The sequence below is a fragment of the Hippopotamus amphibius genome, chromosome 1 (assembly GCF_030028045.1).
Source record: "Hippopotamus amphibius kiboko isolate mHipAmp2 chromosome 1, mHipAmp2.hap2, whole genome shotgun sequence".
NCBI lineage: Eukaryota > Metazoa > Chordata > Mammalia > Artiodactyla > Hippopotamidae > Hippopotamus > Hippopotamus amphibius.
Genome location: NC_080186.1, coordinates 103,567,125 through 103,590,106, shown reverse-complemented (window position 1 = coordinate 103,590,106; position 22,982 = coordinate 103,567,125). Strand labels below are relative to the sequence as shown.

At 35.8% G+C, this 22,982-nt stretch overlaps 1 protein-coding gene across 1 annotated transcript in view; it reads left to right on the top strand.

Annotated features, from left to right (window-relative positions):
• Nucleotides 1–22,982, top strand: part of SPAG17 (sperm associated antigen 17) — a 242,301-nt gene that overhangs the window by 107,789 nt on the left and 111,530 nt on the right. Inside the window, exons 18-20 of the mRNA XM_057703738.1 lie at nucleotides 8,227–8,381; nucleotides 19,970–20,151; nucleotides 21,730–21,833. Of these exons, the coding sequence (XP_057559721.1) occupies nucleotides 8,227–8,381; nucleotides 19,970–20,151; nucleotides 21,730–21,833 (441 nt within the window). The remainder of the gene's footprint in view (nucleotides 1–8,226; nucleotides 8,382–19,969; nucleotides 20,152–21,729; nucleotides 21,834–22,982) is intronic.

Below are 22,982 nucleotides of genomic sequence, written 5' to 3'. Positions count from 1 at the left end.
CATTGGGAAGCAACTTTATTTTCCCCCATATTGCCTGTCAGTTCTCTTCACTTTTCACAGCTTTTTCCTAAGTATTTTTTGATGCAATTAACGGGTCAATGGAAGCTGTGATAGCTAACATTTATTGAGCACTCACTATATACTAGTCAATGATTAATATGTATTTTTGGCTTATTTAATCTCTTCAATGATCCTATGAAGTAGGAACTGTTTAAATAGTAGGAAACTGAGACACCTTGACCAATAGTAACTTTTGTCCAAGGTCACATGGCTGATGAGTGAGAGACGCAAGATGCGAACCCAAGAAATCCGGCCCCAGAACCTGTGCCCTTAACCACTATGCAAAATAATGAGTAATACTAAAATGAACTCTTTTTTTTTTTTGCTTTTACATTTTATGCAAAAAACTGTACTCCTTTTTGTTTTATCTTTTTAATTTCAATTTTACTTTTATCAAAGTTTTACGTCCACACATTGTTAAAGCCAAAAAGTTGTAGAAAGAGTGTTTCAAAAAGTAGCAACTCCCTCCCACACCCATGCCACAATTCCCAGAGGTAAAAATCTTCAAGGTATCTACCTGTTTCTTTTGTTACTTAACTCAATTATCTCTAAATAACAAGTATATTTAGTTTTAGCTTAGGGTATCATCATTGACTCCCTCTTGAGAAAACAGCCTGCCCACCCCCCACATAACACACTTAGACACATACACACACGTGCACATATACTTGCTCATGTGCTCCTACACTCACAGAAGCATTTCTCTTTGCCATTCTCCAACACTATTAATTATATCAGAATTTTTGGTTCGATTTCAAGATTTACATTATTTCAATTACATAAATACTATTCACAACTGAACTGTGTAGTACTCTATGATTACATTTCCTTTTCATTTGTTTAGTTTGCTATGCATTTATCACTACTCACCCCCAGACTCTCTACCAAAGAGTAAATCTCCTCTCAGTACATTCAAACCTAACCAGGTATTCTGTCAATTTTGTTGTCTAAGCAATGCCTTTCCTGTGTGCTCTGAAACTTTGCTTGCCCTCTACTTGTTTTCTGTGTTCATAGGGTCACACATGATAGGAATTTTGCCCAAGGAAGGACCAGAAACTGAGTCTTACCCATAACTGATTTAGAAGATATTTAGATAAAATTTGGGACTTAAAGTTGATGCTGGAAAGGGTTAAAATTGTGGGGGATGTTGGGATTGGGTGAATATATTTTACACATGGGAAAGATATAATTTGAGAAGACACAATGTGGACTATTGAATAGTGTTGAACGGTGTCCCTGAAAAGATTTTTTTAGAATCTTTACACCCAGGATCCGAAAGTGTTACCTTGTTTGGAATTAGGATATCTAAAAGACGTAATCAGGTTAAGATGAGGTCATTATGGTGGGCTCCAATCAAATATGACCAATGTCCTTGTAAGAAGAATAAAATCCCAAGTAAAGGCAAAGACACACGGGGAGACTGTTTTGTGACCAGAGAGGTGGAGATTAGAATGATGCAAATGCAAGCTGAAATACACCAAGGATTGATGGCCACTGCCAGAAGCTGCAAAGCAGCAAAGAAAATGCTCCCAGTTCTCAGAGAGAGCCTGCTGCTCTCTCTGTGGTCCTACCATCTCCCTTCACTATCATGGCCACATCTTTGGCCTCTATTTCCAGTTAGATACTCTGCCTTCTGAATCCCATGTTGTCCTTGGGTTACTCTCTTTTTGTAGGGGACCATCTCTTCAAGTTGCTTCCTGAATCAAGATAAATGGCAGGTAAATTTTTGAGGCATTGGATGTTTGACAGTATCTTAATTCTGTCTTTACATTTGACTGCCAATTTGGCTTTATACAAAAAGCTAAGTTAAGAAGTATTTTCCTTCAACATTTTGAAGGCATTCCTCAATAGTCTTCTAGTTTTCCAGATTGTCCTTGAGAAAAAACAATGAAATTCTGATTCCTGATCAGTTGAGTCTGGTTTTTTGTTTGTTTGTTTGTTTGTTTTCCTCTTTGTAAGGTTTTTAAGGTTTTCTCAGGGTATGTGCCAAGTAGTGGGATTACTGTGTCATATGGTAGTTCCATTTTTAGTTTTTTAAGGAACCTCCAAACTGTTTTCCACAGTGGCTGTACCAATTTACATCCCCACCAACAGTGCAGGGGGGTTCCCTTTTCTCCGCACCCTCTCCAGCATTTATTGTTTCTAGATTTTTTGATGATGGCCATTCTGACTGGTGTGAGGTGGTACCTCATTGTGGCTTTGACTTGCATTTCTCTGATGATTAGTGATGTTGAGCATCTTTTCATGTGTTTGTTAGCCATCTGCATGTCTTCTTTGGAGAAATGTCTATTTAGGTCTTCCGTCCATTTGTGAATTGGGTTATTTGCTTTTTTGGCATTAAGCTGCAAAAGCTGCTTGTATGTTTTGGAAATTAATCCTTTGTTCGTTGCTTCGTTGGCAAATATTTTCTCCCATTCTGAGGGTTGTCGTCTTGTCTTGTTTATGGTTTCTTTTGCTGTGCAAAAGCTTTTAAGTTTCATTAGGTCCCATTTATTTATTTTTGATTTTATTTCCATTATTCTAGGTGGAGGGTCAAAAAGGATTTTGCTTTGGTTTATGTCATAGGGTGTTCTGCCTGTGTTTTCCTCTAAGAGTTTTATAGTGTCTGGCCTTCCATTTAGGTCTTTAATCCATTTTGAGTTTATTTTTGTGTATGGTGTTAGGAAGTGTTCTAATTTCATTCTTTTACATGTAGTTGACCCAGCAATCCCACTACTGGGCATATACCCTGAGAAAACCATAATCCAAAAAGAAACCTGTACCATAATGTTCATTGCAGCACTATTTACAATAGCCAGGATGTGGAAGCAACCTAAATGCCCACCAACAGATGAATGAGTAAAGAAGATGTGGCACATACGTACAATGGAATAATACTCAGCCATAAAAAAAGAATCAAATTGAGTTATTTGTAATGAGGTGGATAGACCTAGAGTCTGTCATACAAAGAGAAGTAAGCCAGAAAGAGAAAAACAAATACTGTATGCCAACTCATATATATGGAATCTAAAAAAAAATAGTACTGATGAACCCAGTGACAGGGCAAGAATAAACATGCAGATGCAGAGAACGGACTTGAGGACACGGAGGGGGTGGGCAAAGGGGAAGCTGGGACGAAGTGAGAGAGTAACACTGACATATATACACTACCAGCTGTAAAATAGATAGCTTGTGGGAAGTTCCTGCATAACATAGGGAGATAAACTCGATGATGGGGGATGCCTTAGAGGGCCAGGATAGGGAGGGTGGGAGGGAGTCGCGGGAGGGAGTCGCGGGAGGGAGAGGATATGGGGATATATGTATAAATACAGCTGATTCTGGGGGGGACTCGAGGGGGGGAGTCAAGGAAGGGAGGGAATATGGGGATATGTGTATAAAAACAGATGATTGAACTTGGTGTACCCCCCCCAAAAAAAATAAATAAATAATACAGCTGATTCACTTTGTTGTACACAAAAACTGGCACAACGGTGTAAAGCAATTATATTCCAATAAAGAGCTTTAAAAAAAAAAAAAGATCTGACACAGAGCTTGCCAGTTGATGGTGAACATCAGATGGTGAACAGTCAAAGTTCACATAGCGTAGTGGTTAAAGGTACAGACTCTGGAGCCAGACTGACTGGGTTTGAATTCTGCTTAAAAGTTATGTCATCTTAATGTTTCTTTGCCTCAGTTTCTTCATATATGAAAGGAGTACATTACTAGCACGTACTTAATAGAGTTTTTGTGAGGATTAGTTTAGACCAGTCCCTGGTACATAATGTGTCCAATAAAGTTGCTTATTATTATAAAAAAAAAAAAAGATTTTCTCTTTGTTAGAATGTTCTGGATTTCCTGTTGATGTACCTTGGTGTATGGTTATATTCCTAATATTGTACTGGGGAGCCCAGTATAATCCAGAAACTCCTGTCTTTATATTCTGGGAAACGTTATATAATCATCACTCTAATAATCATCTCCCCTTCATTTTCTTCAGTCTTTCTTCCTGAAACTCCTGTTATTCTGGTATTGGACTTCTTGGACTGAACTTCCAATTTCCTTATCTTTTTCCTCCTAGTTTCCAATACCTTTTCTTCTTATTCTAGAAATATTGCTCTGCTTTCATCCAATTTTTCTATTGAGTCTTCTATGTCTGTTATAATGTTAATTTCCTAAAGTTCTATTTATATTTACAAATTACCTTTATGGAGCACACTGTTCACATTCTCTGATACCATATCTTCTCTTACCTCTGTGAGGATATTAAAGTCCTTTGAAGTCTTAGTATCTTCTTCCTGCATCGTCTCTTTTCCTCAAATTTTTTTTAATTTGTTTTTTTGGGGGGGTCTTCATTTTTCATATTGGAGAATAATATCTAGTGATACTTGCCTCTTTGTTCATATTAGTAATGAGATACTGAAAATATGATAGGAAGTGCTACAGGAGGTCAGGGTGAGGGGAAGTTGTCAATAACTGGACTTCATTGTTGGATCATCTGGCTAGGGGTTTTCTTGGGAGACCCATCAGTGTTGATGTATTAGTTCTGTACTCTTGGGCCATTTAGAGTCTCCAGGAAAAAAAAAATCTAATCTCCTATCTTCAAGATATAACTTAACATTCAGGGTTTTAGAAGCTGAGTGATGGAGGGAAGGAGTTTAAGGTTTCTTACCACTTAGTCTCTAGATCTGCATCGTCCAATGTGGTAGTCACTAGTCACATGTAGCTTCTGAGTACTTGAAGTGTAGCAAGTTAGAATGAGATGGGCTATAAGTATGCTATACACTTTATAAGTATAATTATATAAATGCTATGCACACCAGATTTCAAGGACTTAGTTGAAAAAGAAGGTGATATATTTCATTAGCAATTTTTATATTGATTACATATTGAAATGATAATATATTTTTGACATATTAAGTTAAATAAAATATATAGTTACAATTAATTTTATATTTTTTTAACTTAAAATATGGCTACTATAAAATTTTAAATTACACATGTGGCTCACATTTGTGGCTTACCTTATATTTCTATTGGACCATGCCAATTTAGACTTTTACAGAAGTCTTTTTTTTCTGTGGTATAGCTCCCCCTCAGTGGTGCCTAGGGTCCCTCTTCTTAGAAGCCACAGGGTCACCTTCTGTAGGTAATAATCCTCCCTTCTGCTGAGGAGGGAGATAGACAGTCCCCTGACTGCTCAGAACTATTGAGGCTTCTTAAAAGACTGATGTTCCTATTTTCAAATCCATTTTCACTCCACTTCAGAAAAACCTCGCTTTGCCATTTCCTGAGCCTTTCTGTATTTCTGCACACAAAGTTCTGTCTGGTCTCTCTTAAAACTAATCGTAGGATTTGGCTTTACATGTTCTGCTAAATGAGTTACCACTTATCCTTCTGCTTTCTAGCTTCTAAAATGTTGTTGCTTTTGTCTCCTATTCTGTAGCCTTCAACTTTGTGACATTAAAACTCAAAATTTTTACTATTCCTTTAATGAGGGGTTATAGAGTGCATGTGTTTAATCTTCCATTTTTAACTGGAAGTTCATTTCAGACTTTTTTTTTAATAAATTTATTTACTTTATTGCCTGTGTTGGGTCTTTTTTGCTGTGCGTGAGCTTTCTTTAGTTGTGGTGAGTGGGGGCTTCTCTTCGTTGTGGTGTGCGGGCTCCTCATTGCCGTGGCTTCTCTTGTTGTGGAGCATGGGCTCTAGGTGCATGGGGTTCAGTAGTTGCAGCACATGGGCTCAATAGTTGTGGCTCACAGGCTCTAAAGCGCAGGCTCAATAGTTGTGGCACACAGGCTTTGTTGCTCCGCAGCATGTGGGATCTTCCTGGAGCAGGGATTGAACCCATGTCCCCTGCATTGGCAGGCGGATTCTCAACCACTGCACCACCTAGGAAGCCCTCATTTCGGACTTTATTTCGATTTAGCTCTGTCCTCCCCACTGCATGAAGCTTCACTTTTCAAGGTCACACATAATTGTCCTGCCAAACCTAATGAACACTTATCTTTGTTCATCTTCCTTACCTTTTCATCACAAAGCTGATCACTTCCCCATGAAACGCTCTTCTCTCTTGGTTTCCAAGGCACCATACTGGATTCCTCCTCAGCACTCCATTTGGAATTTTGTTGAGTACTTCTCACCTAATATCTAAATACTGAAATGCTTCGTCTCAGTCCTTAATTGTCTTCTCTCCTCTGTAAACTTTCTTTTAATGACTTCATCTATTATATATGTCTAATTCTAATGACTTATAAAATTTTATCTTCCAAATTATCTCTATCTTGAGCTCCACATTAGTGTACCTACCTCCAAATTCTACTTGAATTATTGATATGCATCTTAAATATTTAGTGTCCCACATGAAGAAAATAGTTTTCCCACCTATGCATGTTTCTACCCTCATCTATCTCAGAAATTATCACCATCAAGTCAAAAAGCTGAGTCATTCCTTACTTCAGCTTTTCCCTTGTCCATCATGTCTGAACCATCATCAAGTTTTGAGGTTATAACCTCACTATATATCTTCAAGCTCTCCACCATCTCCACTGCTGCTACTTTAATCCAACTACCATCCTCTCCATCTACTGCAATATCCTCCTAGTCACCAGCCTGTTCCACTCTCAGCCCACTCTAATGCATTCTCTCCATCTCAGATGTTCCATCAACTGCATCTTCTTAGACACGTCTCTGAACTCCAGAATCCTCTATAAAAATCTTAATCAGATTTTAGAGAAAAATTTTACCTATATTATTCATTTTATTTTTCCAGAACCTACACAGTGCCTGGAACATAGTAGGTCTTCATTTTTAATAAAAAATTAACTAGTTAATGAGAACAACAATATTAGTACAGAATAACAGGTAAAAGCCAAGTTTTGAAAATTTATTGAAGTATAGTTGATTTGCAGTGTTGTGGCCAAGTTCTTAAAAAGAAGAAATAAATTGTATGAAAGTTTATTAAATATTGATTGAGAACAACTACAGCTCTGAGAGACTTAAGTGCTGTCTATCCCAGTAGCCAAAATAAATGTGAAAATACAAAGATTGTGGAGCTCTCTAATAGAAGGAAGGATGCATGTTCATCAGAATTAAAAAATATTTGTTTTTTAGATTTAAAATCTGAAAGGAATTTGCCAAAAAAGTAAAATAATGGATAGCAATCTACATAGCAAAAATTTTAAATGCAAAAATATTTACCATGTGTGTGTTTCTTGTATTGGCTTTCAGGGAACAGATGTAAAAATTTGAATGCCACTTCATAAAGACACTCATACAGGGGACTAGACTGGGGAAGTACATGTATTATTTTGGTTATGCTACCAGTGTGAAATTTAAAGCAAAAATAAAGCAGTCCTTTCCTGACATAATATGCAATTCCATGCCTTCAGATCATCTGAATGGTAGAGAACAGAAAGCTGCCTCCATTGAACTGATATGGACAAGGAAAACAAAAACAGAAACCCACAGCTGACTAAAAAGCTTTCCCTATGGACATATTTATTTATGTTGATTGGCATAAGGCAATAGGACAGTGAGCTGCCCACTGTGCCCCTCTATTTGTGGCTGCAATTGCAGTGCTAAGGATAGAATGTTTTGGAAAGGGCCAGGGATAGAACTTGTGTAGAAACACTATGTTATCAAGAAGGCCACTCAGCGCATGTCTCTGTACTACAGCGTGGTGTAGTGGAGAGCACTATGTGGAGTATGAAATGTGATATGCAGAGTCAAAAGACTGATATGAGCCCTGGCACCAGAACTTAGGGACTCCATATTCTTGGACAAGTCTCTTATCCTCTCTTGGCCACACCTGGTGCTGAAAAATGCCGCTTTTAATGTTTTGAAATGGGAAAAATAATCCTACCTATTTATCTGGGGTTTTTATGATGATAAAATGAGATGATCTATATGAAGGCATGGAAAATGTTAAATAAATAACTGCTAGACCTATTATCTCCCAGTGTGGACGAAAATCACTTGAGCAAATGCCTCTATGCCTGGAGCCTAGGATTTGGTTTTTTTTGAGTTGTTAAAGTGCTTCTGAAAATGTCTGCCATCTCTGCTCTCACTTTGACTAATGCCATGGAGATAAGTGGAGAAAAAGAAAGGGGTAGAGAAATGCCCTAGCAGGAGACCCTTCTCTTGGGGAAAAAAAGACACAACAATGGATTTGTTTTCATTTTTCAGGTTCTTCAAGAAGCCAGTCAGCAATACAGGTGTATTGATTCTTATTACCATACCCAAGATAACTCCTTACTGTTGGTCTTTCATAATCCAATGAATTTACAACGTCTGCACTGTGAACATTGGAACATTTCTCTTCACTCCAATGTTGGATTCAGGTAATCAACTTAGATAGTTTAGTTAGTTAGTTGTCTTAGCTTAGTTAGCTTGTTACTTAGTTTTTAGTTCCTTAGCCTAAGCTGGGTGGTTCAACTTGATAAAACCATCTGTGGGATCTGTAGACTCAACTCAGCTCACCAAGTTAAATGCTGTGAGCCAGGCACTGTGATAAAACGTTGAAACTATTCCCCTAAAGAAGACAGACACCATTCTTTATCCCATTGAATCTAGTGGGGATATTATTAAATTACATTTGATTCATTTAGGCTCCAGTAAAACAGCCTCTGAAAGATTTAAAGTAGGCAGTACAAAACATAACATTCTGCATGCTGGTTTGGGATAACTCCAGTTGATCTAGAGAAGCCTCTAAAGTAGGGCAACTGAGTAACATATGCAGTCAGGTTCCTAGCAAACTGAGACCTCTAGAAATCAGCGATTTTTTTTTCTCCCCAGTATTGCTATCTTAAAATTTTGCTCTCTCTTCTCATTAATAATGAGGACTTTTCATTGTTTTTCAATACTGGTCAATGTATACTCAGTATTCGTTGTTTATATAGAATTGTTTTAGTCCTAAGGGATACAGAAAGAGAGGATGAACATGGACTTACAGAATAATTGGGGAAACAGGTTGTGTCCATACATATACACATATACAGGAACACACAATTTAAAGTCATAGGATGATTTTTTAAATTAAGGCATGTAATAGGTGTACCAAGATAATATCGTAAACTGTGCTTTTCTTTGTTTTGTTTTTCATTGCCAGTAATTATACTTTTCATTTCTTTGCTCACTAGGACTTCCAATACAATTTTGAGAACATCTTTGTCTTGTTCTAGGTTTTGAATATTTATCAATTAAGTATGTCTGTGTTTTTGTTTTTGTTTTTTTTGCTGTAGGGTTTATGTAAATACTCCTTATTAGGTTAGAAAAGTTCCTCCTGTTATTAGTTTGCTCTAAGTTCTTAATCATAAGTGACTATTAAATTGTATCAAGTGATTTTTTTGCATCAATTTAGGTGTTCTTTTTATTATTTAATCTGTTAAAGTGCTAAATTTTATTAATAGATATTCTAGTGTTCAATCTTACATCCCTGTGAAAATCCAATTTGTCCATATGTTATCTTTTTTATAAATTGCTGCATTTGATTTCCTAATATATTGTTTAGAATATTTGCATCTGTATTCATGGGTAAGACTCAGCTATAATTTTCCCTTCTTTAAATGTTCCTGTCTGGCTTTGGTATTGAGATTTTATTGGCCTCATAAATTAATGGGTGTATGTTCTCCCTTTTAATTTCTATGTTTTGATTTTCTGAAAGAATTTGTGCAAGGCTAAGATAATGTTCCTTTGGCATGTAGTAAAACTTGCAAATAAAAACATCTGGACCTGGAAAGATGTTTAATTACTGATTCAATGTCTGTCATCGTTATCAGATTCTTGGGTTTTCTATTTATTTTTGAATTAGATTTGATAATTTATACTCTAGGAATTTGATCATTTCACCTGTTTTCAGAATTATTGGCATAAGATTGATTACAATATGCTCTTGCCTCTTTGTTTTACGCATATATGTATTCCTTTTAATTGCTGCTATTCTTTTTGTTTTTTGTTTTTAAAATTTTTATTTTATGTTGGAGTTCTGTTGGTTAATAATGTTGTGATAGTTTCAGATGTACAGCAAATTGATTCAGTTATACGTATACATGTATCCTTTTTCAAATTCTTTTCCCACTTAGGTTATTAAAGAATATTGAGCAGAGTTCCCTGTACTATATGGTAGGTCCCTGTTAGTTATCTATTTTAAATATAACAGTGTTTACATGTCAATTCAAAACTGCCAATCTATCCTTCCCCCCACCCTTCCCCCCTGGTAACCATAAGTTTATTCCCTAAGGCTGTAAGTCTGCTTCTGTTTTATAAATAAGTTCATTTGTATCATTGTTTTTAGATTCTGCATATAAGTATGATATTTGTCTTTCTCTGTCTGCCTTACTTCACTTAGTATGATAATCTCCAGGTCCATCCATGTTGCTGCAAATGGCATTGTTTCATTTGTTTTAATGGCTGAGTAATATTCCATTGTATATATGTATCATATCTTTTTTATCCATTCATCCATCCATGGACATTTAGGTTGCTTCCATGTCTTGGCTATTGTAAACAGTGCTGCAGTGAACATTGAGGTGCGTGTATCCTTTCGCAGAAAGGGTGAACTTTACATCACTTTGCTTTCACTTCCTCGGGATAGGCAAGGTCAGTAGGGGATGGCCCGGGCAATGCCTCAGTTTCCTTTGTTGTGGGAAGACATTCGGGAACCTTTCTGAAATCTTGAAAATGTTAAAGTATGTGGGCCGAGCGATGGGATTCAGAATGTCCTGCTTGAGCAGTGGAGGAACTGAGGGTGTGGGGCGTGAAGACTAATATTACCCTGTTTGGTCCTGAAGGATGGCTGGTTAGCCAAAGACGGGTAAGATTCCTCAGAGGAGGAACAACCTAAGACAGGCACAGCCGCAGAGGGGCCAACAGGGGTGGTGCATAGAGCCTTCCTTATATCACCCTGTTTGGCCCTGGAGGATGACTGGTTAGCCAGAGACGGGTAAGATTCCTCAAGGGAGGAACAACCTAAGACAGGCACAGTCACAGAGGGGCCAACACGGGTGGGGCACAGACCCCCAATATCTGAGAGAGGTCTCCTGCCCCCAGGGCTGTTTTGCTCTCCAGGCCCAGCTCAAATCCACACCTGCTCAACTCCGACCCAGGAAGCAAACAAAGATAATTGCCTCAGTCATGTGAGGCCTTTGATTGTTTATGGGTGTAACCTGAGAATGTTAGTGGAGAACTCAATAAAAGCAACCTGGGATGAGTCAGCAGGGCTCTTGATCCGAGAGGTCTTGAGCCCCCCGGTCCCACTTTTCTCTTCAGTCTGTGTCTGTGTCTTCAAGCTTGCGGCACCCGTCACTCACCTCGAGTCGCCGAGCTGGTCTTGGCCCTTTGTTGCCTTTTCTTCCATGGGATTCCTACTGTTTTTAATCTGTAATTTCTGTATATTTCTCAGGACCAGTCTTGCCAAAGGTTTACTGATTTTGTTAAATTTTTTAAAAAATCAACTATTGCTTTTGATCTTTTCTCCTTTTTATTTTTTAAAAATATGCTCTCACCTTTATTATCTTTTTTATTTCCTTTCTTTTAATTTCTTTGGATTATTCTGAGGTTCTTTAACTTTATAAATTAGAAACTTATCTCAAGATTTTGAGTTGTTTGTTGCTTTATAAGCATTTAAGGCAAAATCTGTTTCTAAATATCAGCAGCACTGCAAAATATCTGATTGATAGAATATTATCTTTCATTTCTAATTTCCATCATTCTTTCTTATTTGACCAATAGAGTTTTTTTACATAACTTTATTCATTTATTTATTGGCTACATTGGGTCTTCATTGCTGCCCAAGGGTTTTCTCTAGTTATGGAGAGTGGGGGCTGCTGTTAGTTGTGGTGCACGGGCTTCTCATTGCAGTGTCTTCTCTTGTTGTGGAGCACAGGCTGTAGGCACGTGGGCTTCAGTAGTTGTGGCATGCGGGCTCAACAGTTGTGGCTTACGGGCTCTATAGCTCAGGCTCAGTAGTTGTGGCACATGGGCTTAGTTGCTCCCTGGCTTATGGGATCTTCCTGGACCAGGGATCGAACCCATGCCCCCGGCATTGACAGGCAGATTCTTAACCACTGCGCCACCAGGGAAGTGCTGACCCATAGATTGCATAGAAATGTGAGTTTTAATTTTAAACATTTGGCTGTGAGTTACATTTTTCCAATAGTTTATAATTTCACGATATAGTAGTCAGATGACATGTTCTATAAAATACTTATGCTATAAAATTTATTGATCTGCTTTATTGCTTAATATGTGGTCAGTTTTTATAAATACTCTTAAGTTTGCTTGATAAGAAAGTATATTCTTCAGTTTTTGATACAGGGTTGTATTTTTTAATCTTCAGTATTCTTTCTGATTTGTAAAAGCTTAGTCAATTAATGAGAAAATGATTTATTAAAAAAACTCACTACGTAATGTAAATTTGTCAATTTCTTCCTATAACTTTATCAATTTTTGATTCATGCATGTTAAGATTATGTTACAAGGCAAGACAAGAATAGAATTGTCTTCCTGATTAAGCTTTGACCAATATGCAATGTCTCTCTCTATCTCTAGGATTGCTCTCTGCTTTCAAGTTCATTTTGTCCAATATTGATATATCTGAACAGATTTTATCATACTTTTTTTGTCTGATAGTGATAAACTTTACAAGCCTCTTTAATATTTTAACCAGTATATCCTTTTCTATCCATTTTACCTCCTGTAAAATGTACATAGCTGGATTTTTAAAATTCGTCTGATAATATTTACCTCTTAGTTGAGCATCTAGTCCATTTATTTGGATTAATTTCAACCATTTAATTTTGTCCTTTTATTTGCGCTTTTTTCAGTTTCCTTATTTCTCCTTATTTGGTCTGAATTAATTTCATTTTTATTACTACTACCAGAATGACAGTTATATACTAGATCTCTTAACTCATCCTCTAGAAATTGTGATATACACTTTTAAATTAACTAAGTCTGAAGTCAGTGCCTTTACCTTCCTACCAATCATATAAGCAAAGCAGAATGCTTCAATTTCTTATATCTCCATTTTATATTTTCTATTATTGTAGTCTAAGACTTTAGTTCTATCTTGATGTTTTTACCCTACAAATCAGTATCATTATTATTTGCTTTTATATCCAATGTTTGTATAAGTTAACATATGCTTGCTATTTTCCCTTCTTCCTAAAGAGCTTTAAACATTCTTATAGTGAGGATCTTTGGTAGTAAAATCAGTTTTATTTATTGAAAATGTCTGCATTTTAGCCTTGTCCATGAAAGGTAATTTTGCTCAGGGTATAGTTCTTGATTAACAGGTAAATTATCAGCACATTGAAGAAAATTATCCCATTGTCTTCTGAATGCCTTTGAAGTTATTAAGATGTAAACATCGTTCTTAATGAAAAATGTTACAAGCATGCTCTGTAAAATAGGAAACAAAACAGAGATAACCGCTATCACCAATTCTAAACAACATTTAATAAAGATCTAAATCAGAAAAATTATTTAATAAAAGTATCTTAAAGATATAAGAATTGAAACGGAAGAGATGAAAATGTCATTATTGACAGTTGAGGTTATTGTCTACACAGGAAAATCCCAAATGATCTATAAAAAAATGTGAATTAATAGGAGAAATTACCTGGAGATCATATCCTTTAACTGCATTTTTGTTCACCACAAGAAATTGTTAGAAAATATCATGCTTAAAAAAGGAAATGATAGGGGGCTTCCTAGGTGGCGCAGTGGTTAAAAATCCACTTGCCAATGCAGAGGACATGGGTTCAATCCCTGCTCCGGGAAGATCCCACGTGCCACGGAGCAACTAAGCCCGTGTGCCAAAAAAAAAAAAGGAAATGATACCACTGACAACAGAAACAGAAACTATAGAGTACCCAAGAAAGCCAAACCCTAGGGTTTGTTATTTACACCTATACTTTTACCAAAGAAAACCGTGCCTTTTCCCTTTCCTCACCCAAATACAAATGTTAGATACACTTTGCTTCAGAGTTCACAAATTAAGTAATAAAACCCAACGTATTGATTTACTACGGAGATTTTATAACTTAATTACTATCTACAATTTTTTTCTCTCTCAGTAACCTGTTTTATAAGAAGTGCTCTGTAATTTACTTGTCAGTGATGTTTATATTTTTCTCCCAGATGTGCAAACTATGTCACTTAGAGATGTATCAGTGCTCTGCTAACCTTGTGGATAACATTGACAATTATGTATATTTTTTATGACCTAATTCTCCAGGATGATTGTAGGTTCAAGTCAACAACCAGAATCACGTGATAAGTAGGCTTTAATCCAATTCTGTGTTTACTTAACTTTATGAAAGAATACAGGGCAGGAAATACAGCATGACCAGCGTCTTCATGTTATTAGGGGACTCAGCAGCTACCCCGAGGCACCTCTTCTTTTGCTTCTCTCCCCACACTGGTTATATATGCCTGCTGAAATGAGCAGCAGGGTACTGTGTTTCTCCCCTTCACCCAGAGAAGCCACAGCCTCCATTTGCCACCAAGACCTACATGCCAACTCCCAGCTGCCTCATTAAGGTGCAAGCCCACAGATCTCAGGTTTCACAGCACATAAGGCAGACAAAACGTTCCATCTTTTTATTAATTCTGCAGTTTCCAAAAAAATTAAACAATACCGTTAGAAGTTGGACTACAAGTTCATTTTCCAAGGCTCTGTTGCTAACCCTTTGCTTATACATACAGTAGCTTCCATAGGGTGGTACCTGATTTTGCGAAGGGTAAGAATACTTCACGTGGAAAACTAGAGTTAGTGGATCCCTAGGGGCTGGATGGCAGGGCCCAGTGGGAGAGAGAGCAGGGCAGAAGGATGAAGAATAGATTATCTAAAACCTGTTCAGTCCTTCTGAAATGAATTCTCTATTCAGATTTTCTATTTCTTCTTCAGTTACTTTTGGTAATTTTTATTTTTCTATGGAATCATGCATGAAATCTAAATTTTCCAGTCTGCTAGGATACAATTAAACAGTATTCTCATAATAAATGTCCATTTCTGAGAGAGATGTATTAATGTCTGCCTTTATGATTTTAGTTCTATTTCTCCTTCCTGTTAGTTCTGCATGTGCACTGGGTGTATATGCATAAAGTTATTTTCGAATCTCTGTTTTTAGGAGCATCCTTCTTAGAGGACTATAACTTATCAACATGATCATATATCTCTCTGTGTTCCCTTTAGTGGTTTTCACCTTGAATTTAACCATGTTTGATAATATTATTGGAAATTCTCTTTTATATAACAATTTACTGATAGAACTTTCTTAGTCATTTTACATGTCAACTAAGCATGGCGTTTCACTACATTCATGGAAACTGACTACAATGGTTAAACTAATAAGGGAATTATTTTTCTCCTGTAGCAAAAAAATCTATAGTTGGGCACTGTCTCAAGGATAGTGCAGCTACTCACAAAAATCATCAAGGATCTAGACTTCTTCTGGCTTCCCAGACAACTGTTTGCCATCTTTATATTTTTCTGCATCAGTTTGATTTTTAGACATATCTCTTAAACATCAGCTTGAATTTTTTTCAGCTGCTCAGAGAACTTCTGTCTTTTAAAATATTCTAATAATAATAACAATGTTAAAATTGTTATGTTTTAATTAATTTAATCTATTCACTTTTATTGATAATATGTTTGGCCTCATTCTTACCATTAAATTTATATATACACATTTTTACTTCAGGATTAATCCCTTTCCTTCCTTTTGTTAGATTCAGTTTTCTTAGTTCATTCTTAGCATGTGATTTGTGAAAAGTCATACATTCTCTTTATATTATTCTAGAAGTTACATGTATCCTTTTAAATCACATATTTAAACATTTTTACATAATAGCTAGTGTTAATGAATATTAATAGCATTTCACAGAAAATGTTAAAACCTTTAGCATATTTTCACTTACTCCCAATGAACAGCCTACCTCCCATTTAGAAATTGCCTATAAATTTTATTTCCAATTGTAAAGCAATATTTTTAATAACAAATACATAGCATAAATAGTTACCTACATTTAATTGTAAATTGTATTGTTTCTCAACTCTTACTTATATCCCATGTTGTCTTTCTTGGATTTATTTTTAATGCAGCTGGAATATATTTGTGAGTAATTCTTTCAGAAAGAATGAGTGGGTGGCAAACTTCCTGAATCATTGCATGCTGCAGTATTCCTTATTTTGTGATCTCATTTGAAATATACATATCTGTGTTCCCTCATCACAGATCAATAGTAAGGATTCTGGGTTTTGTTTGAAGCAGATTTATTGAAGATCCTGAGCATGAGAGGCATAATCTGACTTAAGGATGAAAGGGCTCTTCCTAGTTGCTGTGTTGAGAATAAACTACAAGGGGTCGAGGGCAGGAACAAGGAGACTTGTTGGGAGGCTATGGCCGCAGTCCTAGTAAAAGGTGGTAGTGACAGACCAGGACGACAGTGGTAAAGGGGGTGAGAAGTGATCAGATTTTAAATATATGTTTTAAAAAAATCATTTGGATTTCCTGACAGATTGGAACAAGAACATGAAAAACAAGAGTAGTCAGCGATGACTTTAGGGTATTTGAGCTGTTCAACTCAACCTGATGTCAGATGTAGACTTGCCATCAGCTAAGAGACCAAAGGCAGTTGAAGAGGCAGTTTGGAGTGGAAGATCAGGAGTTTGTTTTGGGGCATGTTGAGTTTGAGATATCTTTTACCTTCCAGATGAAGCTGTTGTGTATCAATAATTCATAGTCTACAATTTTCAGTTTATTTCTTTTTTTTTAGGCTGATAGGATATCTTATTTATTTTTTAAAGTTTTATTGAAAAATAGTTGATTTACAGTGTTGCATTATTTTCATATATACAGCAAACTGATTCAATTATGCATATATATATTATTTTTAGATTCTTTTCCATTATACATTATACAAGATATTGAGTAGAGTTCCCTGTGCCTTACGGTAGGTCCTTGTTGGTTATCTGTTTTACATATAGTAGTGTGTATATGTTCATCTCAAACTCTGATTTATCCCTCCCTTGCTCCTTCCCCTTTTAGCAACCAGAGGTTTGTTTTCTAAGTCTGTGAGTCTATTTCTGTTTTGTAAATAAGTTATTTGTATCATTTTTTAGATTCCACATATAACTGATATCATATGATACTTGTCTTTCTCTGTCTGACTTACTTCTCATAGTATGATAATCTCTGGGTCCATCCATGTTGCTCCAAATGGCATTATTTCATCTTTTTTATGGCTGAGTAATATTACACTGTATATGTGCACCATATCTTCTTTATCCATTCCTCTGTCAGCAGACATTTAGGTTGCTTCCATGTCTTGACTACTGTAAATAATGCTTCAGTGAACACTGGGGTGCATATATCTTTTCAAAGTATGGTTTTCTCCAGATATATGCCCAGGAATGAGATTGCTGAATCATATGATAACTTTATTTTTAGGTTTTTAAAAAATACTTATTTATTCATTTATTTATTTATTTTGGCTGTGCCAGGTCTTGGTTGTGGCACATGGGCATGCAGACTTTTTTTAGCTGCAGCATACAGACTTCTTAGTTGCAGCGTGCAGACTTCTTAGTTGTGGCACGCATGTGGTATTCACTTCCCCAACCAGGGATCGAACCTGGGCCCCCTGCATTGGAAGCTCAGAGTCCTACCCACTGGACGACCAGGAAAGTCCCTCCATTTTTAGTTTTTTATGGAAACTCCATACTGTTCTCCATAGTGGCTGTACCAGTTTACACTCCCACAAACAGTGTAGGAGGGTTCCTTTTCTCCACACCTTGTCCAGCATTTATTATTTGTACACTTTTTGATGATGCCCATTCTGATTGATGTGAGGTGATATCTAATTGTAGTTTTGATTTGTATTTCTCTAGTAATTAGCAACATTGAGCATCTTTTCATGTGCTTATTGGCCACCTGTATGTCTTCTTTGGAGAAATATCTATTTAGATCTTTTGCCCATTTTTTGATTGAATTGTATTTTTTCATATTAAACTATATGAGCTGTTTGTGTACTTTTAAAATTAATCCCTCTTCCATAGCATCATTTGCAAATATTTTTTCCCATTCCATAGGTTGTCTTTTTGTTTTGTTTATGGTTTCCTTTGCTGTGCAAAAGCTTTTAAATTTCATTAGGCCCCATCTGTCTATTTTTGTTTTTATTTCCTTTACTCTAGGAGAAGGATACAAAAAAATATTGCTGCAATTTATGTCACAGACTGTTCTGACTATGTTTTCCTCTAGGAGATTCATAGTATCTAGTCTTACATTTAGGTCTTTAATCCATTTTCAGTTTATTTTTGTATATCGTGTTAGAGAATGTTCTAATTTCATTCTTTTACATGTAGCTGTCCAGTTTTCCCAGCACCACTTATAGAAGAGACTATCTTTTCTCCATTGTTATGTATATTCTTTCCTCCTTTGTCATAGATTAATTAACCATAAGTGTGTGGGTTTATTTGTGGGCTTTCTATCCTGTTCCATTGATCTATATGTCTGTTTTTGTGCCAGTACCATAGTATAGTCTGAAGTCAGAGAGCCTGATTCCTCCAGCTCCATTCTTCTTTATCAAGATTGCTTTGGCTGTTCGGGATCTTTTGTATTTCCATACAAATTTTAAAAAATTTGTTCTAGTGTGAAAAATGCCACTGGGCATTTGATAGGGATTGCACTGAATCTGTAGATTGTCTTGCTTAGTATAGTCATTTTAACAAAATTGATTCCTCCAATCCAAGAACATGGTATATCTCTCCATCTGTTTGTGCCCTCTTCAGTTTCTTTCATCAATGTCTTATAAGTTTTTGGAGTACAGTTCTTTTGCCTTCTTAGGTAGGTTTATTCCTAGGTATTTTATTCTTTTTGATGCATTGGTAAGTGGGATTGTTTACTTAATTTCTGTTTCTGTTATTTTGTTGTTAGGGTATAGAAATGCAATAGATTTTTGTGTATTAATTTTGTAACCTGCAACTTTACTGAATTCATTGGTGAGGTCTAGTATTTTCTGGTAGCATCTTTAGGATTTTCTATGTATAGTATCATGTCATCTGCGTAGTAAAACAGTAACAGTTTTACTTCTTCTTTTCCAATTTGGGTTCCTTTTATTTAAAAGGGATCAAGAATTAAAGAAAATTGTGAAGCAACTTCAGTATAGAATTCATCTAACTTTATTTTTTCAAAACTTTAATTCTCACTTTCACACAATTTGACAATAACTAATCTATATTGTCAAACATAAATATTTCAACATTTTTCCCCAGCAACAACTTTCTTTGGGTAGTCATATGTTGTAAGTATATGTAATATTTAGTTAAAATAATTATAATAATGAGTATAAATAGAATAAATGGAATTGGGGGCAAATATTACTGAATCCTGGTAAGCAATAAGATGCTGATGTATACATAAATGTACAATACCCACATAAATAAATACGTGGGTATTCATAAGGCCAGTAAGTTTTATAGCAGGACTGCAGTGTTTCAGCTAATCCAGTGAGTCAATTAGCTGGTGGTCAATTAAGATAGTTCTTATTGTGCTATAAAATTGCCCTCAAAAGAGATTTTATCATATTACTCTCCAATTAACAATGTTGACAATGACTGTTTCTCCAAACTGTCATCAACTCTTCACATTATCAAGCATTCTAATCTTTGGTTTGGGTGGAAATATCTAATTTTTAATTTTACACGTCTTTAATTGTGATGGAAGTTGAACATTTTTTGTATGTTCATTGAATATATATGACTACTTTGTACAAAATATATTCTAGGATCTATCTCTATTACATTTGTTACATGGGCAATTTATAATCAGTTCATTTTTCAAAAGTTCACTTGCATCATCAGTATCTTAAACACTTGTTGACTTTAATATTGACTCAATTGTCACCTGCTGTTCCTCGCTTTTTTTAGGAATTATTTGGAACTTGTTGCAAAATCCATTCAAGATTGGATCACAAAAGAAGAAGCTCTGTATCAGGAAGCTAAAATGATTGAGGAAATCAGTAGGACCAAGAATGAGCTGGAAATAAAATCCTCTGCTGGTACCAAAATTTCTTCTAGTAGCAAAATTTATTCTATTAAAAAAACTAAAAGTAAGTAACCGATTGAACTTATACATAAAGTCCAAAGACATTGTGCTATTTATTAATTTAATCATGAAAGTGAATATTTCAGGACTAAAAAGAGTTGTCAACAAAATTTCTGTGACTCTTCACTTTCCCTAAAAAATAGAATAGCTGCATTCTAAATATGATGAGAATATTTGTCTGATATTGATTGATATTTGCCTTATAATGATTCGACTTGCTGGCAGATCTGAAAGATTCAGTCTTTTCAGATCAAGTGTTATGTTAGGGAAATGCCAAATGCTTTGTATTTTGGTGGGATTGGTAGGTTCACCTATCTAAGATTTGTTGGCAATATACGAGGTAAATTCAGAATCAGTATGTCTCCATAAGAATAATTATGGCTTCCAAGGTGAGATTAAAACAAGACTTTCCTTAGAAGAGTAAACAGAAGAGTCCTGAGACTAACTGGGTGTTAGAATCAAAAAATGAAGGAGAAAGGGATTCTTGGGGGCCTGTGACATGGACTCAACAGGATGTTGGGTCAATGCATAGTTTTAATTTTATTGTTGTTAATTTTTATGGCTTTGATGCTGTCAGGCAGAGAGAAGAGGGTGACAAAAAGAGGAAGGATACTTGATAAATAAGTGAAATGTTGAGGTAATTAATCTGGAAAATAAAGATATTTTCACTGGGTTCATACAAAGGGAATGAACTCTGTGTGAATAATATTCATTATTTCTGATAACCAAGTTGAGAGTAATTCTTGTAAAGAAGCAAAACTATGTAATTTCCAAAGTTTTTGCAACCTTTATAAGCTACTAAAGGAATTTGTGCTTGGCTTGATTCTAAAATAAAACTTGGAAAACCAAGTCAATGATGAAGCATTCACCTTTCATCAAAATAGTTACATAATCCATCCATCAACTCGACCTTCCTCCTGATGGGGTGCAGCAGGACAGCACTAGGTAGCTGGACTACTAGATGGGACTGTATAAAAAGACAGGTAGGGGGTGCCATCTCACAATTGTGTCTAGGCCATGTTTGCCTGTTAGTAGGAAAAATTGTGAGTTGACTGCCTTTTCTTTATTCTGCTTCTGAGCAGAACCAAAAGCTTAGTACTTATCTGGGTGTTTGTAGACCAAATTCAGAAAATGGTTGATTTGGAATTGGGATTGGAATACACCTGGTAAGTATTGCATTTAGTTTGAGGCCTTTCAAGTCAGGACAAATGTAAATCTTCACAACAGAATAACTATAATGGCAAGAGGAGGGCTTCAGTATGGGAGGAAGTTAAACTTGTTCTGTGTGGTCTTAATGGGTTAAATTAGGATTAATTGGGTTAAAGCCCTAGTGAGAGAGAGTCCAGTTCAATAAAAGCTTCAAAATTTCAACACGTTGAGAATGGAATGCATCGCCTCCACTGCTGGTGAGTTGTTCATCCCTGAAAGAGCTCAGTTCCTCTTCAGATGTCCACTCTAGAGATGGCAGAAAAGGAATTCAAAGGTGAGTGAGTGGGGATCCCCTACAACCCAGAGGTTTGGTCTTCTATGAAACTTTATTTTAGAGAATTTTACTAAGAAGTTTCATTTTCTCTGGCTGTAGGTAACAAAGGAATGAGCAAAACAGAGATATCAGATCAAGAAAAAGAAAAAGAAAAAGAAAAAGAGAAGGAAAAGATTCCTTTTATTTTAGAAGGCTCTCTCAAGGTAATTGAAGGAAAGACAAATGGCGTTGACAAATCACACACTGAAAATTATTTTGTGCCAGAGAGTTTTTGTGGTATAACAGGAAATTATCTTTTTTGCTAAACTTTTGGAGGTAATCAAACCTGCAGTGAAATGATAGTCTCTCCACCAAGCTGTCTCCTCCACCAGATGATAAACCTTTAAGGAACTCTGCCAAAATCCAGGGCAGTGTCTTGTTCATAGTTTGTATACTCTCTGCTTCTGCTGCCAGGGTTTGGTTTTATTTGCATTTTTATTGGGATTTTTAATTTACAAATCTAATACATGATTTTATAAGAAATCAAACTTAACCTGGCTGTCCTAAGCCCCTGAAATCAGAAATATTAACAATTTGGTATGTTCTATGCTCATACAAGCATACATGCACAAATATAAAGAGTTTTCATGTTTGGTTTTGGTTTCGGTTTGCTGTGTTTCTTTTTAACTCTGCCATATGCTTTTTTCTCTTAGTAGCATACCATGAATATCACTTCCAGACAATATCTAGAGATCTAACTTATTTTCATAGCATTATATTAGTCTATGATTTGGTCTTAATTAGTCTTAATTTATTAAATAACTTCCTTATTAATAAGTACCATTTATTTTTTTCTATTTATACAGAAATATTTAATGTTTATGTAGTCAAATCAATCACTTTGGGCCAAAATTTAAAAGACACAATGCCAGATTTTGGCAAGGATGTAAAGTAAAGCAAATTCTCATACACTGCTGACTGAAGTATAAGTTGGTACTTCCACTATAGAAAACTGAACATACTTACTAAAGTTAAGCATATGATTTCTCTTTAACCGAATAATTCCACTGCTAATTATATACCTAATATAGTTACGCATGCATGTGTTCACCAAGACACGTGGACACAGTTGTTCTTGCAGCATTATTTTTAATTCTCCCAAATTGGAAACAATTCAAATATTCATCAGTAGAATGGCTAGAATAGTTTACTCATCCAATGAAAGGCTGCAGCTCTGGAAATAACTGACCTATAGTTACACACAGAAATATGGATGAATCTCACAAACAACATGTTAAGCAAAAGAAGAGAAAGTTAAAAGACTATATATCTTATGTAGGATTCCATTTACATAAGTTTTTAAATAGGCAAAG